General features: G+C 44.2%; 1 protein-coding gene across 6 annotated transcripts in view; it reads left to right on the top strand.

Annotated features, from left to right (window-relative positions):
* The window catches only part of LOC139765877 (uncharacterized), a 134,639-nt gene that overhangs the window by 72,577 nt on the left and 36,797 nt on the right, over positions 1-25,265 (top strand). For all 6 annotated transcript variants that reach the window (XM_071693746.1, XM_071693748.1, XM_071693747.1 and 3 more), the window contains exons 2-5: positions 10,916-11,231; positions 16,549-16,758; positions 18,372-18,465; positions 19,556-19,750. In XM_071693746.1, coding sequence (XP_071549847.1) covers positions 10,916-11,231; positions 16,549-16,758; positions 18,372-18,465; positions 19,556-19,750 — 815 coding nt within the window. The remainder of the gene's footprint in view (positions 1-10,915; positions 11,232-16,548; positions 16,759-18,371; positions 18,466-19,555; positions 19,751-25,265) is intronic.

Genomic DNA, 25,265 nt, shown 5'->3' with positions numbered 1-25,265 from the left:
ATGTACAGATGTGTAACATATGTACGGCCGTAACATTACATACAATGTAACATATGTACGGCCGTAACACTACATACAATGTAACATACGTACGACCGTAGCACTACATACAATGTAACATATGTACGACCGTAGCACTACATACAATGTAACATATGTACGACCGTAGCACTACATACAATGTAACATATGTACGACCGTAGCACTACATACAATGTAACATATGTACGACCGTAGCACTACATACAATGTAACATATGTACGACCGTAGCACTACATACAATGTAACATACAAAATCCAAAGCATTTAGGAATAAATGGAGATCATCCTATGAAAAGAAACAGTGAATGTAAGTTTGTCAATGTACAGTGGTTGCATGTTGTGATATAGTAAGATCATCCTGGGAGTTGCATACATGAATGTTAGGCTTATGAAGGTATGGTTGTCTGGTGTTCGTCAGTATGACTGTCGTGTGTCGACGTCTGTACCACAGCAACTTATAGAGTGCTCTCACGCCAAAGTTTTTTTCAGGTGTCGGGTAACTGAGCGGTGTTATATTACTGAGAGAGAGAGAGAGAGAGAGAGAGAGAGAGAGAGAGAGAGAGAGAGAGAGAGAGAGAGAGAGAGAGAGAGAGAGAGAGAGAGAGAGAGAGAGAGAGAGAGAGAGAGAGAGAAGGAGATAGAGGAGAGAAAATATGTAAAGTAAATGACAGGAAAGAAAAAAGAAAAATATACCCAAAGACAAAATAAGTCAATATAATGATATATGTATGTTATGTACATTTGTGTCTTCGTGTAATGTGACATCAGACTTACGTTTATAGTATAATATCCTTATTATAGTTGTACTTTTCGTCTATCTTCTGTATAATTCTATACTATCTACAGAATTCCCAGAGAAGGAATCTTTATGTAAACAGATTGCTGTACACGTCTTGTTTCCATCACTCTCCTTCCTGGGAAGGTCGGTTCTTATATCCATCTCCCTCCCACCTTCTACCTACGTAATCCTCACACTCTTACCGTCTCTGGGTTTTCCTCTCTGCTCTCCTCCTACCTCTCCGTCCTTCCCCCTATCTTTCCCTAACTTCCTCCCTGCCTTCCTCCATCTCTTCCACTACCATCCCTCCACCATTCCCCCCATCCACCATCACCAACTTCCCGACCCCAACATACAGAAACAAACACATCCTTCCTTTGCTCTCCCCTCTCCCTTACCTACAGGCTCTCCCCATCCACCTCTTACCCCCCCACACCCCAGACTCACTACTCCCCTCTCCCTTTCCTCCCCTCATTCCTCAGGTGACAACTTGACACCAAAGAATGCCATCCAGGTAAGATGTTGGCACGGTAAATGACATATGCCCCCAACTGAACCAAAGGACTTCCATTGATGTTATTTCTTCTCCCCGTCTCTCTCTCTCTCTCTCTCTCTCTCTCTCTCTCTCTCTCTCTCTCTCTCTCTCTCTCTCTCTCTCTCTCTCTCTCTCTCTCTCTCTCTCTCTCTCTCTCTCTCTCTCTCTCTCTCTCTCTCTCTCTCTCTCTCTCTCTCTCTAACACCGTTGGTGCTGCGTCTCATCTTTCTTTAAGTTGTTGACACACGCGGTAAACCACATGAGGGCAGCGGGGGAGAGTTGGACGTGACGAAGAGAGAGAGAGAGAGAGAGAGAGAGAGAGAGAGAGAGAGAGAGAGAGAGAGAGAGAGAGAGAGAGAGAGAGAGAGAGAGAGAGAGAGAGAGAGAGAGAGAGAGAGAGAGAGAGAGAGAGAGAGAGAGAGAGAGAGAGAGAGAGAGAGAGAGAGAGAGAGAGAGAGAGAGAGAACGTTATATTTATGTACGTAATACATATGACACGATATAGGTACACGTGAAGTCGCTAACAAACTATAATGACTGAATTATTCTTTTTTCCTTATACTTGAGACGGTATTTAGCTGTACAACTTCACTTTGGTGAGATGATCAATAATATTCTTGGTCAAAGTCGTATCTATAATTCAGTAATGTCTATAATGATATTGATCACTGCGCCTGTGTGTGCCTGATGTAAGGGTGTAAGCGTTTAGTGACGTTCTGATACCTTGAGTAGATGAATTTGATTAATTAGAATATTTCAATGATGGGTCGTATGAACAGCTGGTGTTACACCTGCACAGGTGTAACATCAAATTCCCCCTCCATCTTTACTAATGACTGTTCATCAACTTCATATCATTAACTATACTTGTAAAGCAGGCAACCCTCTTCCCTTAGAGGCGATGGTATGTTTTCTTTTCGAGTTTCATATTCCATCCAAACGCACTCTCCTTCAACCCTAACATACTCTCTTCCCGCCGTAACATGCTCTACTTTCAGCCACACACAAACACACACACACGCACGCACACACACACACACACACACACACACACACACACACACACTCCTGCCACTCTGACGCACTCTTCTCCCACCCCATCACGCACTCATTGCACCCCTCACGAGCTCCTCCCATCTCATCACGCATGCTGCCGCCCATCACACACCCCTCCCATCCTAAAGCAGACTCCATCATACCCACCACATCAATATCGCTCCACAAATAACCAAATATTTTCCTACACTGGAATATCTCCCCCAGTGACATGCATGTAACACTACCTTGTCCCCTGCCACCCACCCAACCCCAGACCCCTCTGCCCCAAGCATCTACCCACCCCAGTACACTCACACCCCAGTACACCCGCACCCCAGTACACCCGCACCCCAGTACACCCGCACCCCAGTACACCCGCACCCCAGTACATCCACATCCCAGTACACTCACACCCCAGTACACCTGCACCCCAGTACACCCAGTACTCTACCCTCAACCTTCATCAACATTAAGGCCACGCATGAATCTTGTCTAAAGGGTAAAGGAAATGAATATTTGTCAAGTATACAGTTTATATCCTTTGGGTCCACTGAGTCCACCATCCCCCCTTTAAGCTACACCCCCTCTCTTATAAGTACCTCTCTCTATTACCCCATTACCTCTTTATCAAACCTCCATTCCCCCCCTCATAGCACCCTATCTACTGTTCCCCCTTCCCTCCTTAGACCCCATCCTTCCTATTTCCCTTCCACACTCCCTCAGTATGGTCTCTCCCTCCCGTGCTACCCTCCCATCCTCCATCATTTCAACGCTCCCTTTCCTCCTCTCCCCCTCTAACACTCCCCTACCATGCAATCCCTCTTCTTCCCCTTTCATACTTCCCTCCCTCCGTTCCTCTTTTCCTCCCACGCTCCCCTCCCTCCATTCCTCTTTCCCTACCACACTCCCCTTCCCTTCTCTCCCCCTCCAACGCTGCCCTTCCTTCCTCTCCCCCTCTCTTACTCCCCCGCTTCCCCCAGCATAATTGGACACGCGACACCAACAATTTACGAGGCCATAAAGGCGATGTCTTCTTGACTCCCACCGCCTCCCTTCCCACAACAGATGTCTTCCTCTTGCCTCCCTCGGACTCCCACCACCTCCCCTACAGTCCCCATGATTCCCACCACCTCCCCTGCAGCCCCCTGACTCCCACCACCTCCCCTGCAGCCCCCTGACTCCCACCACCTTCCCTCACCACCCACGCCACATTGTCCTTCTGGCTCCCCGTGCCTCCCCTCCCAAACCAGATAACTCCCACCACCTCCGCTCCCACGCCAGATGGCTCTCACCATCTCCTTTCCCACGCCAAAACACAGACTAACTACACTGCGTCTATCATTGCATGCGTAATGATCAAAAGCGTATTACAGGCGAACTGACTTTGTATTGAGAGCATATTTCATAGTTTAGTTCAGGCGTATTTTGGGCACACTCCTCTCTCTCATTTACAACCTGGCATGCGTATCTAAGCCTTAAGGATTTTCAGAGTGACAACCCTTTAAATACGATGACACAAGCTGTTAGTTATGATAAGCTGAGCCTTTAAGCGAGAAAGCATAATTCGACGGTGGGGAAAGCTTAAGCTTTCATGTACGAAGCCTAACAGCTGTAGCTACATTTAATTTAACCACTTGAACCATTTATAATTTTCACCAATATTATCCTCAAGGACATGAGTTATTTACAGGAAGACAAGTTAGAATAATCTTGTAAATGATTGACCACGGTTAGTCGATTATCATAACTCATTATTACTTACTGTAATTTACTGTAATTGGTTGATATGAATCACAGTTTTAATATATCACAATTTCTATCATAGTTAGTACCTGATAATCACATTGATTAATATGATCAGGAAGAACAATTGTCGACCATGATACATCAATGATCATTGTAACTGAATAGCATTATCAATTATCATACTAAGATATCACAATTTATTATCTCAACTATTGCATATGATAAACTTTATAATTAATTGATTATACATAAATACGGCCAAAATGCTCCCAGACCAAACTGTTGTGTATAACAGTGATTAACTTCCAACTGTGAAGTAATTCTGGGGAGATGATCGAGCCTCTGTGATATCAGAGACTCACCCCAGCTGGGGAGCTTCAGGTCTCCTCTGTAGGGTGAAGGAAGCGGCATGACACTCCCTCCTACTTCAGTGGCCGTCAAGTGCCATTCCTTCGTCCCCGGTAACTGTGTTTCCTCTCTGCCTCACACCACGCCTGGTATGCTGGTGATCAGTACACAACATATAATCAGTTCACAACATACAATCTCTCCATCTCACACATAACGCTTGGCAGTACGTAACTCACACATGCTGTTCTTCGTAACTGTACATCTCCCTGCGGTAAACGCTACGCGCGTCCTCAGTACTGGTAAGTAAGTACTAATAATTAAGGGAGATTATGTTAGATGGAGGTAGGCAGCCTGGAGAAGGCTGAGGCTCCCATGAGGAGAGGGTCATGCACACGTGTCATGCCAGGGGGAGTTGAGTGTAGCTGGTCTTGAGCAGGGGGGAGCTGGTGTATATTGTCCCCAGCTGGTGTATATTGTCCCCAGCTGGTGTATATTGTCCCCAGCTGGTGTATATTGTCCCCAGCTGGTGTATATTGCCCTCAGCTGGCGTATATTGTCCCCTGCTGGTGTATATTGTCCCCAGCTGGTGTATATTGTCCCCAGCTGGTGTATATTGCCCTCAGCTGGTGTATATTGTCCCCAGCTGGTGTATATTGCCCTCAGCTGGTTCATGAGTTCGTTTCATGGATATCTTAGTGATGATCGTTTTGGGTATTTTTCTATTTTTTATAATAAAGTGGTTAAAGGAGAGGACGGAGAGGTGGGACAGGGAATGAGATAGTCTGAAATGGAAGGAAAGACAGACATGTAGTGTGCACAGGTGTGGGTAGAGTGTAAGTTTCTCAAGCATGTGGAGCATTATCTGGAAACATGTCTTATCCCATGTCCCCCCGGCAGACTGGGGCTGTGTGTGCATTGGTGTTGTATCTTTTTTTAATGAGACTGACCAAACTAAGGTCAACATTGCTCATTATGTGGATCAGTGGATGACTGGAGTCTACCTGAATGATTTGAGGCTTCAAGATAACCAAGGTTGCTTCTCTCTGTCTGTCTGTCTGTTTGTCTGTCTGTCTGTCTGTCTGTCTGTCTGTCTCTCTCTCTCTCTCTCTCTCTCTCTCTCTCTCTCTCTCTCTCTCTCTCTCTCTCTCTAACCCGTTTGAGCATTCGTCTGTCTGTTCATCGCTATCCGTTTTTCTCCCTCTCTTTCTCCCCTTCCCACTTCAGCCCACCTGTGGCGTGTTCTAACCTTCAGTCGCCAGATTGTCAGAGGAACAGTTTGAGAGTCTGACATCTGTACAGGTTAATGTGGATGTTGTGGGCGGGGGAGACAATGTGAGACACCAGAGAGAGAGAGAGAGAGAGAGAGAGAGAGAGAGAGAGAGAGAGAGAGAGAGAGAGAGAGAGAGAGAGAGAGAGAGAGAGAGAGAGAGAGGTGGTAATGAGTGATGGGACTACAGTCACCCAGGGAATGTGGGGCTGGGGGAGAGGGTAGGAGAGAGTGAGAGGGAGAGCATCCGGCCTCAGTGTAGGATGTCACTCACATAACTACACCCAACATATTTACACATGATCCTCGCTCATGGTAATGTGTGTGTGTGTGTGTGTGTGTGTGTGTGTGTACCAGTCATGGCGTGGGTGAGCGTCTAGCGTGTCTCTCTTGATGTGCCAGAGATAAGACGCTCCCTCTTCCGGCTCGTATCTATCGCCTCCTTCTATCTTTATGGCCACCGGGGTATTATCTTCTCTGGATCTTGTTGCTTTTATTAGAAACATCTCTCTCTCTCTCTCTCTCTCTCTCTCTCTCTCTCTCTCTCTCTCTCTCTCTCTCTCTCTCTCTCTCTCTCTCTCTCTCTCTCTTCCTTATTTCTTTCTTCTATATTTTTTCTCTCGCCATGTTTCTGTCTTCCCCTCTCCTTCCTTTTTATTTCTTTCTCTTTGAGTCGTCACTTCTCTCTTCGCACCACTCTGTTTGTCTGTCTGTCCGTCTATCCATCTGTCCGTCTGTCCTTCTGTCTGTCCGTCCGTCTGACCGTCCGTCCGTCTGTCTGTTTGTCTCTCCTCACCTGTCACCACCATGATGTGCACGTATTATCTCTCGTCCACACTCTGGCCATAACCCTTATCATCTGTCTCGCTCTGGAGATCATAGTATCTCTCTATCCTCCCATTTTCTCTTGATTTATGGAGATCCGTGTCACATCTTCGCCATTCTCTCTTATTTACCTCCTCTTCCCATCTTCGTTTCTTTACTCATTTTCTACAAGATAATATTTGCTTCAAACATTTCCACAAATGATCCTCTTTTATTTGAAGATTAAAATGATTAATTTTTCCTTAAGGATGAAGGTAAGAGATGAATATTTACTTTCTAAGATTGGTATATAATACTTCCTAAGCCTTTGCGCTCCTGAGATTATGCAGTGTGTAATATTCCCATGATATTCGACTGGTAATGCGCAAATGAGGGCACTGAACATCTTGATATTCGAACATGTCGATACTTCTATATTTCGACATTATCTTAGGCGAAAATTTCGGTAACTTAATGATATTCGAATATTTCGGTAATATCAGATTAATATTCGAAAGTATTAGTAATATGTAATTACTACTCGTATATTTCGGTAAAGGTATTCGAATATTGTGATAATACCTTATATGAATACGCGAATATCTTGGTAACATCTCACCATAGTACTCGAATATTTCGAAAATGTCTTGCAAATATTCGAATATTTCTATAATACTTTATCACTATTCAAGTGTTTTGATAAGAATGAGTATGCAGGTTGAGGGGAGAGGTGTATGGGGAGTGGGGAGGGGGTGATTTATGGGAGGGAGATATATGGAGAATGGGGATGGGAAGTTATATGAGGTAGGGAGATGGGGAGTGGGGAGAGAATTGTATATAGAAGGGGCAGTGGACGGGAGATGAGAGTGGGGAAGGGGAAGATATATGGGGAGAGGAGGGGAAATAAATGGGAAGGGGAGACGAAATATGTCTGGGGAGAGGAAGATGCATGGAGAGGGGAGGGAATATAGATAGGGAGGGAGAGACATTGGGAAGGAAAGATATCTGGGGAGGGGAGGTGGAGGAGAGATGGGGCTAAGTGACACGGTAGTGAGGGAGTGAGAGCAGGGAGAGGAGAGCCTGGGGGAGCTGCAGTAATCAGATGATTGATGTTGCTTGGTGATTGGGGAGGATATAGGGAGAGGGAAGGCTGGGTAGGATGAAGAAATGAGGTGGGGGATAGTAGAATAGGGGTGGAGAAGATAGAGGAATGGGGAGGGTAGAGAAGTGGGTTGGGGGGAGGAATGAAAGAATGGAAAGGGAGTGAAGGATGGCACAAAGCCATCAGAATTATGTAACATAGCATTCTCATCTCCCAAACAGTATAGCAGTATGAGATTATTTTTCCAGATAAACAAAACCTTAATCAAGATAACTCATAATGAGGAGAGCCTCCAAGAATGAGGCCAGCAGCACGGCCGACCTCCTGCTGGATTGGAGAGAGAGAGAGAGAGAGAGAGAGAGAGAGAGAGAGAGAGAGAGAGAGAGAGAGAGAGAGAGAGAGAGAGAGAGAGAGAGAGAGAGAGAGAGAGAGAGAGAGAGAGAGAGAGAGAGAGAGAGAGAGAGAGAGAGAGAGAGAGAGTATCTCTCTTCAGAGTTATCACGGACGTAAAATAGTAAAAGAAACAGAAGCCCAAGCAACACTCAGGTCATGCAAAACATCAACAAAGGATCAGTGTGGACGCAACACAGGCAATACAGCGGACCCGACCCACCACAACCCTGCTATAAACAGATTGCTTTCCATCTTACACAGATTCCGGGACCTCATGACCTTGGGAAAATACCACCAAGGGAAAAAAAAAAGATTTGCGTGAGGCATCTGTAGCAGCCCAAGAGTCGTTCTTTCCCAGCTGGAAAATAGGGGAAAAAATTGTTTAGTGAGAAGATAAGAAATTCCTTTGGCTGAGAGCGACCAGCCCGGCCTCCCCCGGGGCCTTGACTTCCAGGGGCGTAAAACACATGATATCTGGGTGCCAAATATTCACCCGTACTGGCAGGGAACTTAAGGGTTAATATCATCAGTCACTGGATCACCCTGCCTGTTTTTTGCTTTTTCTCTCTTCCAGGAGGTTTTTCCAGGCACTTCCAGGGAAGACTTGCTGGAAGGTTTATACCTAATTCATTGCCAGGGAATGATGATCCATCGCTTCTTAATTCTTCAGTGTATTGATCAGGCGTCCCATGTGAAATATTACCCACCCCTCATCTTGCCAGACGGAGGTAGAGGCACCCTCACCATCCCGAGAGAGAGAGAGAGAGAGAGAGAGAGAGAGAGAGAGAGAGAGAGAGAGAGAGGAGAGAGAGCTAGAGAGTAGGGGGGAGGGGGTGAGAGGAGAGAGAGAGAGAGAGAGAGAGAGAGAGAGAGAGAGAGAGCCTAAGGGTAGGTACTTTTAGCCTTTATTGTACGATCTTGCTGTATCTATACGTTCAAGTTTTGCCTGTTCTGTTCAAACTTACGTTTCATTTTCCCTGTGTATCTCTGACTGTATGTCTGTCTGTCTTATCCCCTACCATTCATGCAGCCAAGCTTGTACGGCAAGAACGCTTGAGTTTCCCAGCTAAGCTCCTACATCAAACATAAGGTACTACAGTGAGAATGTATATAATAGAACTCTACAATCTCCACCCAGCCACCAGTCGTCTTCAAATGACTCAGAGTTCAAGCATTTCCCTCCGTAAGTGTATAGGTCATAATTTACAGCGAGCATATATTTCTCGCGCCTTAAGTCCGTAAATACTTCCTGGGAAAAGTGAGGAGGATTAATGACTCAATGTTTTAGGTTTATGTCAGGCCTAATGATGGATACCTGACCTGCTGTGTTGCCGCTGGAACACAGGATAACACCAGCTGTAACACCAGCTATAACACCTGCTGCAAGTCTGGTATTTTCTGTCTAAAAGTTTTGCGATTGACCGAAAATAAGAGAAAAAAATCCTTAAAATGTTTTCAGATCTTTATTAATTTTCTTTCATCTTAAAGTATTTCCTTTATTGGTTCATAAAGAGGAAAGATATGACAGAGACACCATTGATATTTTTTAGGATTTTGCTTTGAGAAGATGTGATTATGGTCAATAAAGAATAGTGTAGTCACAACAGGTGGATTCGAATCCTTGTCCTCACGGCCGAAGATGACAGAAGCCGAAACGATAAAAGAAACCATTCAGTCCAGCCAAATTTCCTTCATAGCACTTGTAAAACTATTTTCTCCTTTATTTTTACCAGTTATAAATGTGAGATCTTCTACTGCCTCTACAGACGCCTACGTCCCTCTTCCTCTTATCCCACAGCACAAGAGATCAGAAAATTAAACTAATAGACGATGATGTATGTGTGACGCTTCCCTGTGGTGCCTCCTGAGATGTGTGTGTGTGTGTGTGTGTGTGTGTGTGTGTGTGTGTGTGTGACGTTCCAGTGTGGTGCCCTCTGCCGGCCTGAGCCAGCTCCGCGGACGTGGACTAAAGCTGCAGGAAGACGAAGAAGATTTTATGGCACGTCTGAGGCGCCGGCAGAAGATGGTGGGGTGGGGGTTGGGGGGGGGGGGGGGTGATGGGGGCGTAAGGAGAATCCAATGGTGGGATCTGGAGTGGGATTCAAGATATCCCTGGTGGTCCTGGGCTCCTGGCTGTGACCAGTCTGGGAGAGGGACCTTATCACGGGATCCTACGTGTTTGTCCTTGATCCTCAGGGACTCAGGTTAGGATCTCATCCGGTTTTGGATAGATCACAGAGAAGAGGGTAAATGATGGGGTAGGATTTGATCACAGGATCCTACGAGTTGTCCTTGATCCTCAAGGATTCAGGCTGGATTTCATCAGGTCTTGGATGGATCCTTGACGAGAAAGTCAATGATAAATCAAAAGTTCACTGTGAACCAACAGCCCAACTTGTGGCGCATTTCAGGAACATAGGACGCTGCTGAAGACATCACAAAGGAATTTTGAAGCTTCTAAGAACGTAAAAGAAACCAGAACCAAACAATAAATATGTTATCCCACAATTGTACACTATTTACCATAATGAAAATTTTTTAGTATATGATTTTCTTTCTGCATGATGACAGAATGTATTGACAACTGCAGTAATCATAGGGTTCTTATGTTACGTACATATGTAAATCTAGTGGGTAAAATTTTGTCCTCTTGAGTATGTTCCCCACAAAATCAATCTTTCTTCACAACAGAAATTTAGAAAATAAATTTTCATAAGCTGTGCTGACATTGTTGACAGGTTACATGCACGCACTCATACCTCACACAGTTGATAGGTTACACACACACACACACACTCATACCTCATACTTGTCCTGAGGCCATCGAGACTGACTTCTGGATTGTCTTTGTCTTGCAGAAGGTCGCCGCGTCCGTCCCCTGTGGCCGGGCGACGGGCCGAGTCCTCATCCACTGCCGCAGGACAAGACGCTGAGGGAGACGACTCCTCCGAAGGCGGGACCCTGTCTGGCTCTGTTCCCCAGAGCCCCACCCAAGGTCTGACCCCAGGGGTGACTCCGGGGGACTTCGGTGTTGTCTCAGGGGTGTTAGGGGTGACCCCAGGGATGATGTCGGCCATGGGGGTTTACTGGCCTGCCTTGAGGGACCGGCCCCCGCCTGTGCCGCCCCAGCTCCTCAAGAAGCTGGCCTGTAAGGAGACGTCCAGCATCGGCAAGGTAAGTGGAGGCCAGCCTACTGACCCGACTCACGACAACGCTTTGATTGTCACAGACCCTGACTAAATCTTTAGAGATACTTACGAGGTATGAAAAGATAACAAGGTCAATCTTTGACCTCTAGCTGTTCACAGTATCTGCATAGATGACCTTTAACAAACAATTTTAATATCTACCTTACCAACGGACTGTAGTCCTCTTTGATTATTCAGTTTGGGTGGAAATGGAGAAAGAAATGGAGCCTTTGTCGATATGGATGGACGAGAGTGGTCGGTGGTGTGATGTGGCCATTCATTCTCCGACTATACTCAAATGCCGCAAAGCCATTTCATAACCTGTAACTATCCATAAATGAAGAGCGATTAGATATGTGATCGGGTCCACATCTGGCCTGGCGAACAGAGCTTTGATTACCAGACGGAAAATGTGGAATATATTCAAATATTTTCCATTGTTCAGTGGTTGAGGGTCTGAGGAAGAGAATTATTTTCACGATGTCAGGCGTCATTGTCGCGAGGAAGATTGATAATGAATTTATTTATGTTGGTCAAGTGTTGTACCTTTATTGTGGTAGTGTGGGACTGCTGTGAGGTTGTGGTAGTGTGGGACTGCTGTGGGTTTGTGGTAGTGTGGGGAGTCCTGTGGGGTTGTGGTAGTGTGGGGAGTCCTGTGGGTTTGTGGTAGTGTGGAGACTCCTGTGGGGTTGTCAGTCAGAGTCGTTATGGCGGAAAAGGCCACCACAGGAGGAGGAGTAGGACAGAGGCGGTAGGAGAGACGGGAGGGGTGGAACAGAAACACCAAAGCAACAGCAAGAGGGAAGGAGCAGAGACAACACACCAGTAAGGGGAGGGGTGGAACAGGGACACCATATCAGCATCAAAGAGAGGTGGAAAAGGGGTTCACACCAACAGCAGGATAGATGGAATGGGGGCACCACAGCAGGAGGAGGAGGAATGGAACAGTGGCACCACAACGGGAGGGACAGTGGGAGAGGGATGGAGGGGCTGTGTTTGACACATAGCCAATACTGACGTCATGGAGGAGAGACTTGAAGATGATTGGTCATCGAATTTCCTTTTCACTTTCTTTATTGAAGAAAAGCAGCTTTAAGAACTGCGTGGTATGTCACTGTCGTCCCCACACACATATACTCAACCTGGCTCTGGTGTCACACATGGTTGATGAACCCAAGTCCAACTCAGAGAATATTAATGCTCAATATATTTCCCAAAAAGTTTATGACGATTTTTTCTTCCAAAATATTATAGAAGTCATATACAATGTCTTTCATTTAATTTGATTTTCAATATTTTTCGATGGATATAAAAGATTTAACTGTGAAATGTAGTCAGATTCTTCACAAGTTGAGCCACAAACCATCTAACACTTGCTCTCCTGGAAAACACTCCTGATATATGCTGATATATACATCAACATTTTCCTAAATTTCAAAATTTCAAATTTTTCTGCCCAAACAAAGCATCATCCTCGAGAATTTCAACAACTCAGAAACGATTATTTTCTCTAAATTTTAATGGTGACTTGTGATTACATTTGCATATATTTCATCTCTTAATTCTATTTTCAACCATCACACCAGAATATGGAGATGATCAGGAAACAATGGACTCGTGTTTGTTGCATCCCTGATTGTGCTGACCGGGGGAGGGGACGGCTTAGGTCTCCTTACATCTTGAACATTTAAGAAAATTAATTGTTGGAAAAAAGAGAAAAGGAAAAAGAAAACAATTCCATGAATAATTTTCTCTAAATGACATATTTCATCTTATTTAGAACGTGTTTACGTCAAGGTTTACAGATGGACAAGTTTTAAGAGATAAACCCGGTCGGTTTGTTCGTTCAGAATGTTGCTTCTCATTCATGCTCGGAGCTGGGCCACTCAGTAGACCATTACTGAAGGTCAGGTCACATGATATTCCCAGTTGGCAAGGGTCAGGATGAAAGACTTCAATCAAAATAACATTATAACGTTATGATTTATTTCAGGCTGATGTGGCTTTTAAAATGAATTGGGAACAATTGATTTAAGTAAGTTAAGCACAAGACATAATTTCATAAAATGCTGCCAATTACAGATTTACTGTAAAGTTTAGAGGATTGGATTCCGCTCCTTTAGAAGGCTGGATTGCATTCGTTTAAAGGACTGGATATCTTTCGTTTGGAGGGTTGGATCCCATTTGTTTAGTGGGTTCTATCCCTTTCACTTAGAGGGTTGGATCTTAGTCATCTAGACTGGGTCCCATTTGTTTACAGCTTTAGAGGATAAATCCCATTGCTTTTAAGAAGTCCTGTGGTTTTACCAATATATTTCCAACGTACTTTGTGGCGTTTGACGGTACTGTGACAGACACTGTCTGTCTGTGGGTCTCTCCGTCTGTTTACTCTGGTTAGTGTGTAGATCCTTTATTGTGTCTGTCTCTCTTTATCACTCTATTTCTTTGTTTCTGTCTATCTATATCCATGTGGGTCTGCCTGTCTTTTTGTTCCGCTTCTCCTCTGTCTCTTTTTGGTATTCTGTCCCTTTGTCTGTCTCTTTGTCTGTCTGCCTGTCTGTCTGTCTGTCTCCAACAAAGGAGGGTGCCAGAGAAAGAGCTTTCCAGTCTTGGCCATCATGTGTTCCCTCCTCACTTCACCACCCACATGTGGCTCATTCCAGGGAAACCTCATCCTTATCGCTATCGTTTCCACCTTTTCAGTTTTCCAGAGAGAGAGAGAGAGAGAGAGAGAGAGAGATTTCCTGGGGCTTCGTATATATCTGTAAGAGAAAAGCAGACTGGTCAAGCTCGTGGGATTCATATTCGTAATGATTCAATATAATTCTTTCTTTTTGGTTTACTGATTCATAAACATCATTGATTGATCAAGTGCAATGTGGTCATGAAGTTATCATGTCTCCCTTCACCTCGTTTCTGCCACATTCTTTTTCTTATTTTTCTTCTATCTAAGAACACAATGCCGATGGGGTTAGCATTATGTAGCCATGTGAACCACGTTTACGCTGAATGTTAGCGGTCACAGAGGCAAGCAAACCACGGTCGTAGAGGTATTTTGTTAGCGTCTCCGGCTAACACTAGCGACGACTGAGGTCAATATTTTGTGTGAGTCTGACGGATAATTAGCAAGAACTGAGGGAACCACTCTGTCGGCGTCTACGGCTACTTAGAGGCAAGTGAGGTAAATACTTTGTCCAAGATTACAGTTAATTAGTGGCGACTGAGGTAATTACCTCTGCTCAGAGCTATTACACCTAATAGCCAGAGGAGCGGCCACTGACAAATTCTCAGGACATACCACTCTCCCCCAACTCCCCTGGGGAGAGTGGGCAATGAGAGGTGGGGAAAATGGAGTGAGAGTAGAATGGAGAGTTTTGTCCTGAGCCACACGGTTCTTTCCTTCTAGATCCTAACTAGAAGGATGGAGGATGGGTTCAGAATGGTAGAGTGGGGAGTAGAATCCCCTGGTTCGTCTCCCAGCGGTGTGGAACTACAATACTTATTCTCGTGATGATGAAATAAAGATAATGTGACTTTAGCTCAAAATAAGTTAAGAAAATTGAGGAAAATGGGTAAGAATAACGAAAATATAGTCTCTCTCTCTCTCTCTCTCTCTCTCTCTCTCTCTCTCTCTCTCTCTCTATTCCCTCAGCCGCAAGTCATGACGGAGGCAGGAGGTGGGAACCTCATCGTGGGCAGTGATGACACATCTGGGAAACCAAATAAAGTTTTTTTTCTGTTTGATGATTTCTGATCTATGATCTGAACACACATCAGGTACACATACACCGTGTCCGGTGATGACACATGGACCACTGTTCATACACACACACACACACACACACACACCAGGTTCACCGTAACCATGATAACTCGAGCAGTGTACACTCCCTCACAATAACACTTATGACAAATGAACAACATTAATTATCTTGCCTGAGAATACGGCCAGAAACATAACACATGGAATATGGCGATTTATTTCTGACATTACGTCGGGGTTGCTGTTACATCCCCTCCTATAATTTGCACCACATAGTGTGTGATGGATGGGGTAGCGAGGTAGAGGGAGGCTAGATGTGATGGGGGTAAGATAAAGGGGTAGGTAAAGTGGGGGAGATATGGTGTGATTGGGGAAGCAGGTTTGTGTGTGTGTGTGTGTGTGTGTGTGTGTGTGTGTGTGTGTGTGTGTGTAACTTCTACAAGATGTGGTATGGTGGTGAGGGAGAGGGTTGGTGGTGGTGGTGGTGATGATATGGTTGTGTTGGAGATGACATGGGTAATGCTAGTCTCTTTTGTGATCATTGTGTCAGAAAAATAAATCTACTAAACATCATTAATGAGAGATACATCATGACTACACTATGGTGTATCATTCTTATCTTTAGAAAATGATGTTTGTTTCACTAAATCAAACAATTAAAATGAGATGTTTTAAGATACATGAATTGGATTAGCTGGTTAATTCCTTAATGAGGATGTCACACTAATTGTATTACATGCTGGATGTGTTCAACCTGTATAGCTGAGCCAGTATTACTGTCAAACCTCGTGATGTTGTGGCAGAATTGTTAATTGTACAGCAATTAGATGTTGAAGTAATTATAAAGTAATATTGCGTTATATCTGCTGTGGCATGAGAGAGAGAGAGAGAGAGAGAGAGAGAGAGAGAGAGAGAGAGAGAGAGAGAGAGAGAGAGAGAGAGAGAGAGAGAGAGAGAGAGAGAGAGAGAGAGAGAGAGAGAGAGAGAGAGAGAGTTGTATTCATACATTCATTAATCTATTTTAACACGTACCGTTAAGAATTTTACAAAAGAAAAAAATCTTTGATATTTAGCTTTGATAAAAGTAGGTATTTCTGTTCATCCTACGACTTTGAATGTATTCTACTGGGGGAGAAATCAGTGTTACTTTTTGTTGAGTGAAGACTTAATAAAGTTACTATAGATACTTATGTATACTTGTATATCCTTAGGAGAGTCTGGTCTTACCTTGGGTGAAGGTGTAGGGTAGTAGAACCTGTCCTGATCACAGGTGAAGGTGTAGGGTGGTAGAACCTGTCCTGATCACAGGTGAAGGTGTAGGGTATTACCACGACTGTAGCTCAGGTGAGGGTGTCGGGTCGGCACGACACCCGGACCACCTTATATCAGGTGACAGGAGAACCTGGAACCTGAGTTTTTTTCTGATTCAAGGTTAGTAGGAGACACTGACCATATTTTAGGTGAAAGACTGTATGAGAACCTGACCTTGCTGTCAGGTGAAAGTGTACAAGATTAATGGGATATTCTGACCTCATCGCAGGTGAAGGTGTTGCTGCGCGTGGCGCCGTCCGCCGAGGTGAGTCACTCATGCAAGGTCCTGAGTGTCGACTCCCGCAAGAAGACGGTCACGCTCTTTGACCCCGGGTCAGCAGTGCACCCGGCCTCCATGCACAGCGAGGAGACCAGGGTAGGCATCGCCGCCCCCAAGATGTTCGCCTTCGACGGTATCTACACTCACGAGGACTCCCAGGTGAGGTGCTACGTGGGAGAATACATGGGAGGGGCACGGGAGTACATGAGAGTGCATGGGAAGACCATGAGAGTACCTGGAGGTACACAGTAGGGTCATGGTTAAGCCATATAACAGTAGACCCACTGAACTGTGATGACTTTATCTGCTGAAGGAGACACAGCAGTACAGGAGAAGTCCAGGTAACGGAGGACCTGGTAGTCTGTGACGAGGTTACCTGCTGGAGGTCAGTGTTGGGGTTAGGAGGGTAGGGGTGAGGTTCAACTACAGGGATAAGATGGCTGGATTGACCCGTTGTTCAAGTGATGTATACAACAATAGGGAAAGTATAAAAGGAAGAAGAAAATGGATGGTTGAAGAAATGGGGGTGATACATTAGTTTGCTTACTTGATGGATACAGGAATTCATTGTAAGATGTTTGTGTGGAAAAAAAGAAGTTTATACAATCTTTCTATGCCTAAATCAACAAGAAAACATATAAATAATCATATAGTACCTGTATCTTACCAAATATAAATTATCATGTAGTATCTATATCTTACCAAATATAAATAAAGTTTCATATTTCAGTCAAGCTTATAATCACAACTGATCTACGGTAAGCATTAAAATGTAACACATATTATAATCAGTTATTACCTAGCGTCCTTTACCAGACTGTATTGTTAGACAGAATTAAGGTCATTCAGTGCTTAATTACATAATCTGAAGAGTCAAGGCGTAAGGTAAGTTCTGGAAAGTAATTAGGCAATTATTTCTTTCGTATCATTACTTGATAATTTAGCTTGGTAATTTGATGGAGGAGGGAATATTTAGCTTGTGAGGAGGGGAAGCGGGTGGTGCTGGGTTCCTAGAAAGGCAATCTAGATTCCATATGACCCTGACGGCACCTGTCCTTAATAAGGTCTGAAATGGTAAGTAAGGCTCTTGTAACATGAGGCTGTGGCAGGTGCCTAGCGAACTCCATAGGCTTCTGTTCTCGTCCAGTATCACAAACAGCCTCGTTAGGACCCAAACGTCTGTTGCCATTTGAAGTCCGTTGTATTCAGTTGAACAGATACTTAGATGCTTCTCTAACTAAAACTTTGATCCCACAGCCTAGTATTATTCTTAGGAAGGGAGTTAGACCACCTAGAAGGCCCTTGCTGGTGACATTAACAAGTAGCCAAATCTAAGAAGGTAATAGGGCTCGAGGGTTCCCTTACTTAACAGATAAGCTTCCAAAGCTTATATCAAGTATGTGTAATGTGAGGTTGTTTGTGTTGTACACAAGTGACAAGCTTTGAGAAGGTAACTACGCTCCAGGGACGGTTCCTCCCTGACGGCACAAGTAGACCTTTAAGGGTGAGCAGGGAGCTGAGCGCCCTCATACCTGGCAATCGAAGCTGTTGACAAGGATTAAGTCGGTAATTGGAGGGGTTCAGTGGGGTCCAGGACCTCTCCAAGGGTGTGGCCGATGCCGCTCTTGTAGCTGTATAACTAGGGGGCTCTACCTGGTGGTGTAGGCAGGTAACTAGGGACCAGGAACCCTACCTGGAGATGTAGGCAGGTAACTAAGGAACGGGCAGAACCAGGTGGAACTGGCAGGTAACCAATGTGATGACGTCCTCAGACGGAGGTGTGCTCGGCGGCGCTGACCGATGTGATCGTGGCGGTTTTGAGGGGCGCTGACGGGGCAGTGTTCAGCTTCGGCCAGCCCAACCTGGGTAAGTGTGTACCTGTGTGTGTGTTGCTGTTGGTAGTACCTGTGGTGCTCTCAGAGTACATCAACGGTACTTGGTTGACTGTGGTAATTGTATTACTAGCGTTGGATTCAATGACGTTCTCACTTCCTGAGACAATGGAGGCTGTGGTACAAACATGTACAGCCGTACCTCCACCCAGCCTCTCCTGAGGCTCATGTTACGTTCGTGATCAGATCTCAACTCTGTATCTCTCTCCCAGCTACCTGACCCCACAGATCTCAACTCCTGATCACTCTCCCACCAATCTGGACTCACAGGTTTCCTCCCTTAATGTCATCGTTAGGATTTATGAACATATATGTAATATTTCCTAAAACAACAAGAACAGAAACATAAGCATTACAGAACACTTTGTTCATCAGACAGCTTCACTTTGGGATTTCTGAGATCTCAAAATATCTCAGGGATCAGCTGGCTGGCTGCTTAGCTTGTTGGGTTTTAGTCCTAGCTATTACCAGGGTCACTAAGGTCGTCAACGTCAAGTTACAGACACTGACCGAAAATCTCTAAGACCTTCTACCCACCGAGTGAATAAGGCTCGTGATGCGCCTTACAAATGATGAAAGACAAACTCAGTCCCACACCAGCCCTGTAGGACAGACTGCCTCCTTTTCATCATGAAATGAATCATTACTTTCTTGAAGACTAGGATTAATCAAAGATTGTTTTAATGGAATTCATTATTCATGAGACAGAAATACAATAACATAAAGGGCATTTCGTCGTCTTTTTGAAAGTCTTTCGTAAGTCATTTTATTTTTTATGAGTTCTTATAGTAAGACATTTCTCCATTACCATTTCCTCCATCACCATCATCTCTATTCCTCCTTCCTCTAACACTAGATCCTCTAGTTACCCAGCTTCTCTGTTACTCACCTCCTCTATCATCCGTCTCTTCTACTTCCCAGCTCAATTTTGAAGAGTGATCTATTGTATCAACTGAGAGTCTAATTGAATACTTTTATCTTATTGAAAAATTTAAGGAGTTTCATAAAGTCCATCAACAGGAGCTCTGAACTAACTAACTGCTCCTCCCCCCTGCTCGCCCCAGGTCAGGGGTACACGATGCTGGGGAGCGGCGAGAGCTGCCACAGCCTGGGGGTCATGCCCTCGGCTGTGTGGTGGCTCTACAAGGCCCTCCAGGACCATAGGGCCAACACAGGGGCGCGCTTCTCAGTCAGGATCTCCGCTCTGCAGATTGCTCCTGGAGACGTGGTCACCGATCTCCTAGCCCAGTATGCCCAGGGTGAGTACTAGAGGTGGTAGTATACTCAGTATACTCAGGGTGAGTACTAGAGGTGGTAGTATACTCAGTATACTCAGGGTGAGTACTAGAGGTGGTAGTATACTCAGTATACTCAGGGTGAGTACTAGAGGTGGTAGTATACTCAGTATACTCAGGGTGAGTACTAGAGGTGGTAGTATACTCAGTATACTCAGGGTGAGTACTAGAGGTGGTTAGTATACTCAGTATACTCAGGTGAGTACTAGAGGTGGTAGTATAACTCAGTATACTCAGGGTGAGTACTAGAGGTGGTAGTATACTCAGTATACTCAGGGTGAGTACTAGAGGTGGTAGTATACTCAGTATACTCAGGGTGAGTACTAGAGGTGGTTAGTATACTCAGTATACTCAGGGTGAGTACTAGAGGTGGTAGTATAACTCAGTATACTCAGGGTGAGTACTAGAGGTGGTAGTATACTCAGTATACTCAGGTGAGTACTAGAGGTGGTAGTATACTCAGTATACTCAGGGTGAGTACTAGAGGTGGTAGTATATCAGTATACTCAGGGTGAGTACTAGAGGTGGTAGTATACTCAGTATACTCAGGTGAGTACTAGAGGTGGTAGTATAACTCAGTATACTCAGGGTGAGTACTAGAGGTGGTAGTATACTCAGTATACTCAGGGTGAGTATAGAGGTGGTAGTATACTCAGTATACTCAGGTGAGTACTAGAGGTGGTAGTATAACTCAGTATACTCAGGTGAGTACTAGAGGTGGTTGTATACTCAGTATACTCAGGTGAGTACTAGAGGTGGTAGTATACTCAGTATACTCAGGGTGAGTATAGAGGTGGTAGTATATCAGTATACTCAGGGTGAGTACTAGAGGTGGTAGTATACTCAGTATACTCAGGGTGAGTACTAGAGGTGGTTGTATACTCAGTATACTCAGGTGAGTACTAGAGGTGGTTGTATACTCAGTATACTCAGGGTGAGTACTAGAGGTGGTAGTATACTCAGTATACTCAGGTGAGTACTAGAGGTGGTAGTATACTCAGTATACTCAGGGTGAGTATAGAGGTGGTAGTATACTCAGTATACTCAGGTGAGTACTAGAGGTGGTAGTATATCAGTATACTCAGGGTGAGTATAGAGGTGGTAGTATATCAGTATACTCAGGTGAGTACTAGAGGTGGTTGTATACTCAGTATACTCAGGTGAGTACTAGAGGTGGTTGTATACTCAGTATACTCAGGTGAGTACTAGAGGTGGTAGTATATCAGTATACTCAGGGTGAGTACTAGAGGTGGTAGTATACTCAGTATACTCAGGTGAGTACTAGAGGTGGTTGTATACTCAGTATACTCAGGGTGAGTACTAGAGGTGGTAGTATATCAGTATACTCAGGGTGAGTACTAGAGGTGGTAGTATATCAGTATACTCAGGGTGAGTACTAGAGGTGGTTGTATACTCAGTATACTCAGGTGAGTACTAGAGGTGGTAGTATATCAGTATACTCAGGGTGAGTATAGAGGTGGTAGTATATCAGTATACTCAGGGTGAGTATAGAGGTGGTAGTATACTCAGTATACTCAGGTGAGTACTAGAGGTGGTTGTATACTCAGTATACTCAGGGTGAGTACTAGAGGTGGTAGTATATCAGTATACTCAGGGTGAGTACTAGAGGTGGTTGTATACTCAGTATACTCAGGTGAGTACTAGAGGTGGTAGTATATCAGTATACTCAGGGTGAGTACTAGAGGTGGTAGTATATCAGTATACTCAGGGTGAGTACTAGAGGTGGTTAGTATACTCAGTATACTCAGGTGAGTACTAGAGGTGGTTGTATACTCAGTATACTCAGGTGAGTACTAGAGGTGGTTGTATACTCAGTATACTCAGGGTGAGTACTAGAGGTGGTTGTATACTCAGTATACTCAGGTGAGTACTAGAGGTGGTTGTATACTCAGTATACTCAGGGTGAGTATAGAGGTGGTAGTATATCAGTATACTCAGGGTGAGTATAGAGGTGGTAGTATATCAGTATACTCAGGGTGAGTACTAGAGGTGGTTGTATACTCAGTATACTCAGGTGAGTACTAGAGGTGGTAGTATATCAGTATACTCAGGGTGAGTACTAGAGGTGGTTGTATACTCAGTATACTCAGGTGAGTACTAGAGGTGGTTGTATACTCAGTATACTCAGGTGAGTACTAGAGGTGGTAGTATACTCAGTATACTCAGGTGAGTACTAGAGGTGGTTGTATACTCAGTATACTCAGGTGAGTACTAGAGGTGGTAGTATATCAGTATACTCAGGGTGAGTACTAGAGGTGGTTGTATACTCAGTATACTCAGGTGAGTACTAGAGGTGGTAGTATACTCAGTATACTCAGGGTGAGTATAGAGGTGGTAGTATACTCAGTATACTCAGGTGAGTACTAGAGGTGGTTGTATACTCAGTATACTCAGGGTGAGTATAGAGGTGGTAGTATACTCAGTATACTCAGGTGAGTACTAGAGGTGGTAGTATAACTCAGTATACTCAGGTGAGTACTAGAGGTGGTTGTATACTCAGTATACTCAGGGTGAGTATAGAGGTGGTAGTATACTCAGTATACTCAGGGTGAGTACTAGAGGTGGTAGTATACTCAGTATACTCAGGTGAGTACTAGAGGTGGTTGTATACTCAGTATACTCAGGGTGAGTATAGAGGTGGTAGTATATCAGTATACTCAGGGTGAGTACTAGAGGTGGTTGTATACTCAGTATACTCAGGTGAGTACTAGAGGTGGTAGTATACTCAGTATACTCAGGTGAGTACTAGAGGTGGTTGTATACTCAGTATACTCAGGTGAGTACTAGAGGTGGTAGTATATCAGTATACTCAGGGTGAGTATAGAGGTGGTAGTATACTCAGTATACTCAGGGTGAGTACTAGAGGTGGTTGTATACTCAGTATACTCAGGGTGAGTACTAGAGTGGTAGTATACTCAGTATACTCAGGTGAGTACTAGAGGTGGTAGTATACTCAGTATACTCAGGTGAGTACTAGAGGTGGTAGTATAACTCAGTATACTCAGGGTGAGTACTAGAGGTGGTTGTATACTCAGTATACTCAGGTGAGTACTAGAGGTGGTTGTATACTCAGTATACTCAGGGTGAGTACTAGAGGTGGTTGTATACTCAGTATACTCAGGGTGAGTATAGAGGTGGTAGTATACTCAGTATACTCAGGTGAGTACTAGAGGTGGTAGTATATCAGTATACTCAGGGTGAGTACTAGAGGTGGTAGTATACTCAGTATACTCAGGTGAGTACTAGAGGTGGTAGTATATCAGTATACTCAGGGTGAGTACTAGAGGTGGTAGTATACTCAGTATACTCAGGGTGAGTACTAGAGGTGGTAGTATATCAGTATACTCAGGGTGAGTATAGAGGTGGTAGTATACTCAGTATACTCAGGGTGAGTATAGAGGTGGTAGTATATCAGTATACTCAGGGTGAGTACTAGAGGTGGTAGTATACTCAGTATACTCAGGGTGAGTACTAGAGGTGGTAGTATACTCAGTATACTCAGGGTGAGTACTAGAGGTGGTAGTATACTCAGTATACTCAGGGTGAGTACTAGAGGTGGTAGTATACTCAGTATACTCAGGTGAGTACTAGAGGTGGTAGTATATCAGTATACTCAGGGTGAGTACTAGAGGTGGTTGTATACTCAGTATACTCAGGGTGAGTATAGAGGTGGTAGTATACTCAGTATACTCAGGGTGAGTACTAGAGGTGGTAGTATATCAGTATACTCAGGGTGAGTACTAGAGGTGGTAGTATATCAGTATACTCAGGGTGAGTATAGAGGTGGTAGTATACTCAGTATACTCAGGTGAGTACTAGAGGTGGTAGTATATCAGTATACTCAGGGTGAGTATAGAGGTGGTAGTATATCAGTATACTCAGGGTGAGTACTAGAGGTGGTAGTATACTCAGTATACTCAGGTGAGTACTAGAGGTGGTAGTATATCAGTATACTCAGGGTGAGTATAGAGGTGGTAGTATATCAGTATACTCAGGGTGAGTACTAGAGGTGGTAGTATATCAGTATACTCAGGGTGAGTATAGAGGTGGTAGTATATCAGTATACTCAGGGTGAGTACTAGAGGTGGTAGTATATCAGTATACTCAGGGTGAGTACTAGAGGTGGTAGTATATCAGTATACTCAGGGTGAGTACTAGAGGTGGTTGTATACTCAGTATACTCAGGGTGAGTACTAGAGGTGGTTGTATACTCAGTATACTCAGGGTGCGTCACATCATCTGTCAGCATCAATGTGTCAGCATCAATGTGTCAGCATCAATGTGTCAGCATCAATGTGTCAGCATCAATGTGTCAGCATCAATGTGTCAGCATCAATGTGTCAGCATCAATGTGTCAGCATCAATGTGTCAGCATCAATGTGTCAGCATCAATGTGGCGTGAGTCAAGCCAGAGGTTATCTGTGAACACGAACCTTTGATCATATAAGCATGACGCAGACAGACTTCTTTGAACAGCGTTCATGTGACAGCATTTTGTCTTTCAGATGTTTTCGCCCTTGTCTGTTTTTGTGCAAAATCAGCGCTGCAAAATCATTTCAAAAAATTTTCTTTGTATATAACCAATATCCAAAGAGAATTTACATTTTAAAGTAAGTGTGTTGTTTTTTCAACCAACCAAAATGGCTTTGTTTTGCACTTTGTTGATGAAAAAAAGAATTACCGATTTAAATTTTATTTAATGCTAGGACGAAAACACCAAATTTTTTCTTTTTTTCGGTCTTGGGTCGGAGGTGGGGTACAGGGTTAAGACCAAAGGGGAAAACACGGCTTAGGTAAAAAGGGGGGAAAACCCGATAGCAGCACCGAGGGGGGCTTACTGTTTGTTCGAGGGAAAACGGGTACCTATAAAAACTCAAAGCCAAAAAGTTTCATACATTATATCGGGAAAAAAGTTGTTTCCCTTTTATTTTTAAAAATTTTAATTAAATTCGATTAGGGGCCATTAACCTTATAAATCAATTTATCTGTTAACTTTTGACAAATCTTTCAGTTATACGATTATGGAAATAGGGTCTTGTCCAAATTTCACTAAATCCTATAAAAAAACGTACTTTTTCCCCCCGGGTCTGTCTGTTTGGGTCTGTTTGTTGTCTGTAAGTGTATAAAAGGGGGGATGTGGGGGAGATGCGGTTTGGTGTCCCCCAGGGGGAGTTGCGCCCTCATTAAAAACATATACGCCCAAACTTGGCCCTCTGGGTCAACCCTTGAATCCCAACGGTTTGGTGTGAGCCTGCACGATGGGGGATGGTCTAATGGTTTTTTTAAAGCCCTGATCATTCTTGGGTCTGTGGGGTGTTCCCCCAATTCATAGGTTCGTTTTATTTTTTGCTTATTTTTGTCTATGTCAATGCCTTTTAGTATACCTTTATATATTTTTGTTGTTTTTCGTGATTACATAAACTGGGGATAGTTCTAAAACTTTTCTTAACTTGTGTCA

The sequence above is a fragment of the Panulirus ornatus genome, chromosome 56 (genome assembly GCF_036320965.1).
Source record: "Panulirus ornatus isolate Po-2019 chromosome 56, ASM3632096v1, whole genome shotgun sequence".
In the NCBI taxonomy this organism is placed as follows: Eukaryota; Metazoa; Arthropoda; class Malacostraca; order Decapoda; family Palinuridae; genus Panulirus; species Panulirus ornatus.
This window is presented reverse-complemented; position numbering and strand designations above follow the sequence as displayed.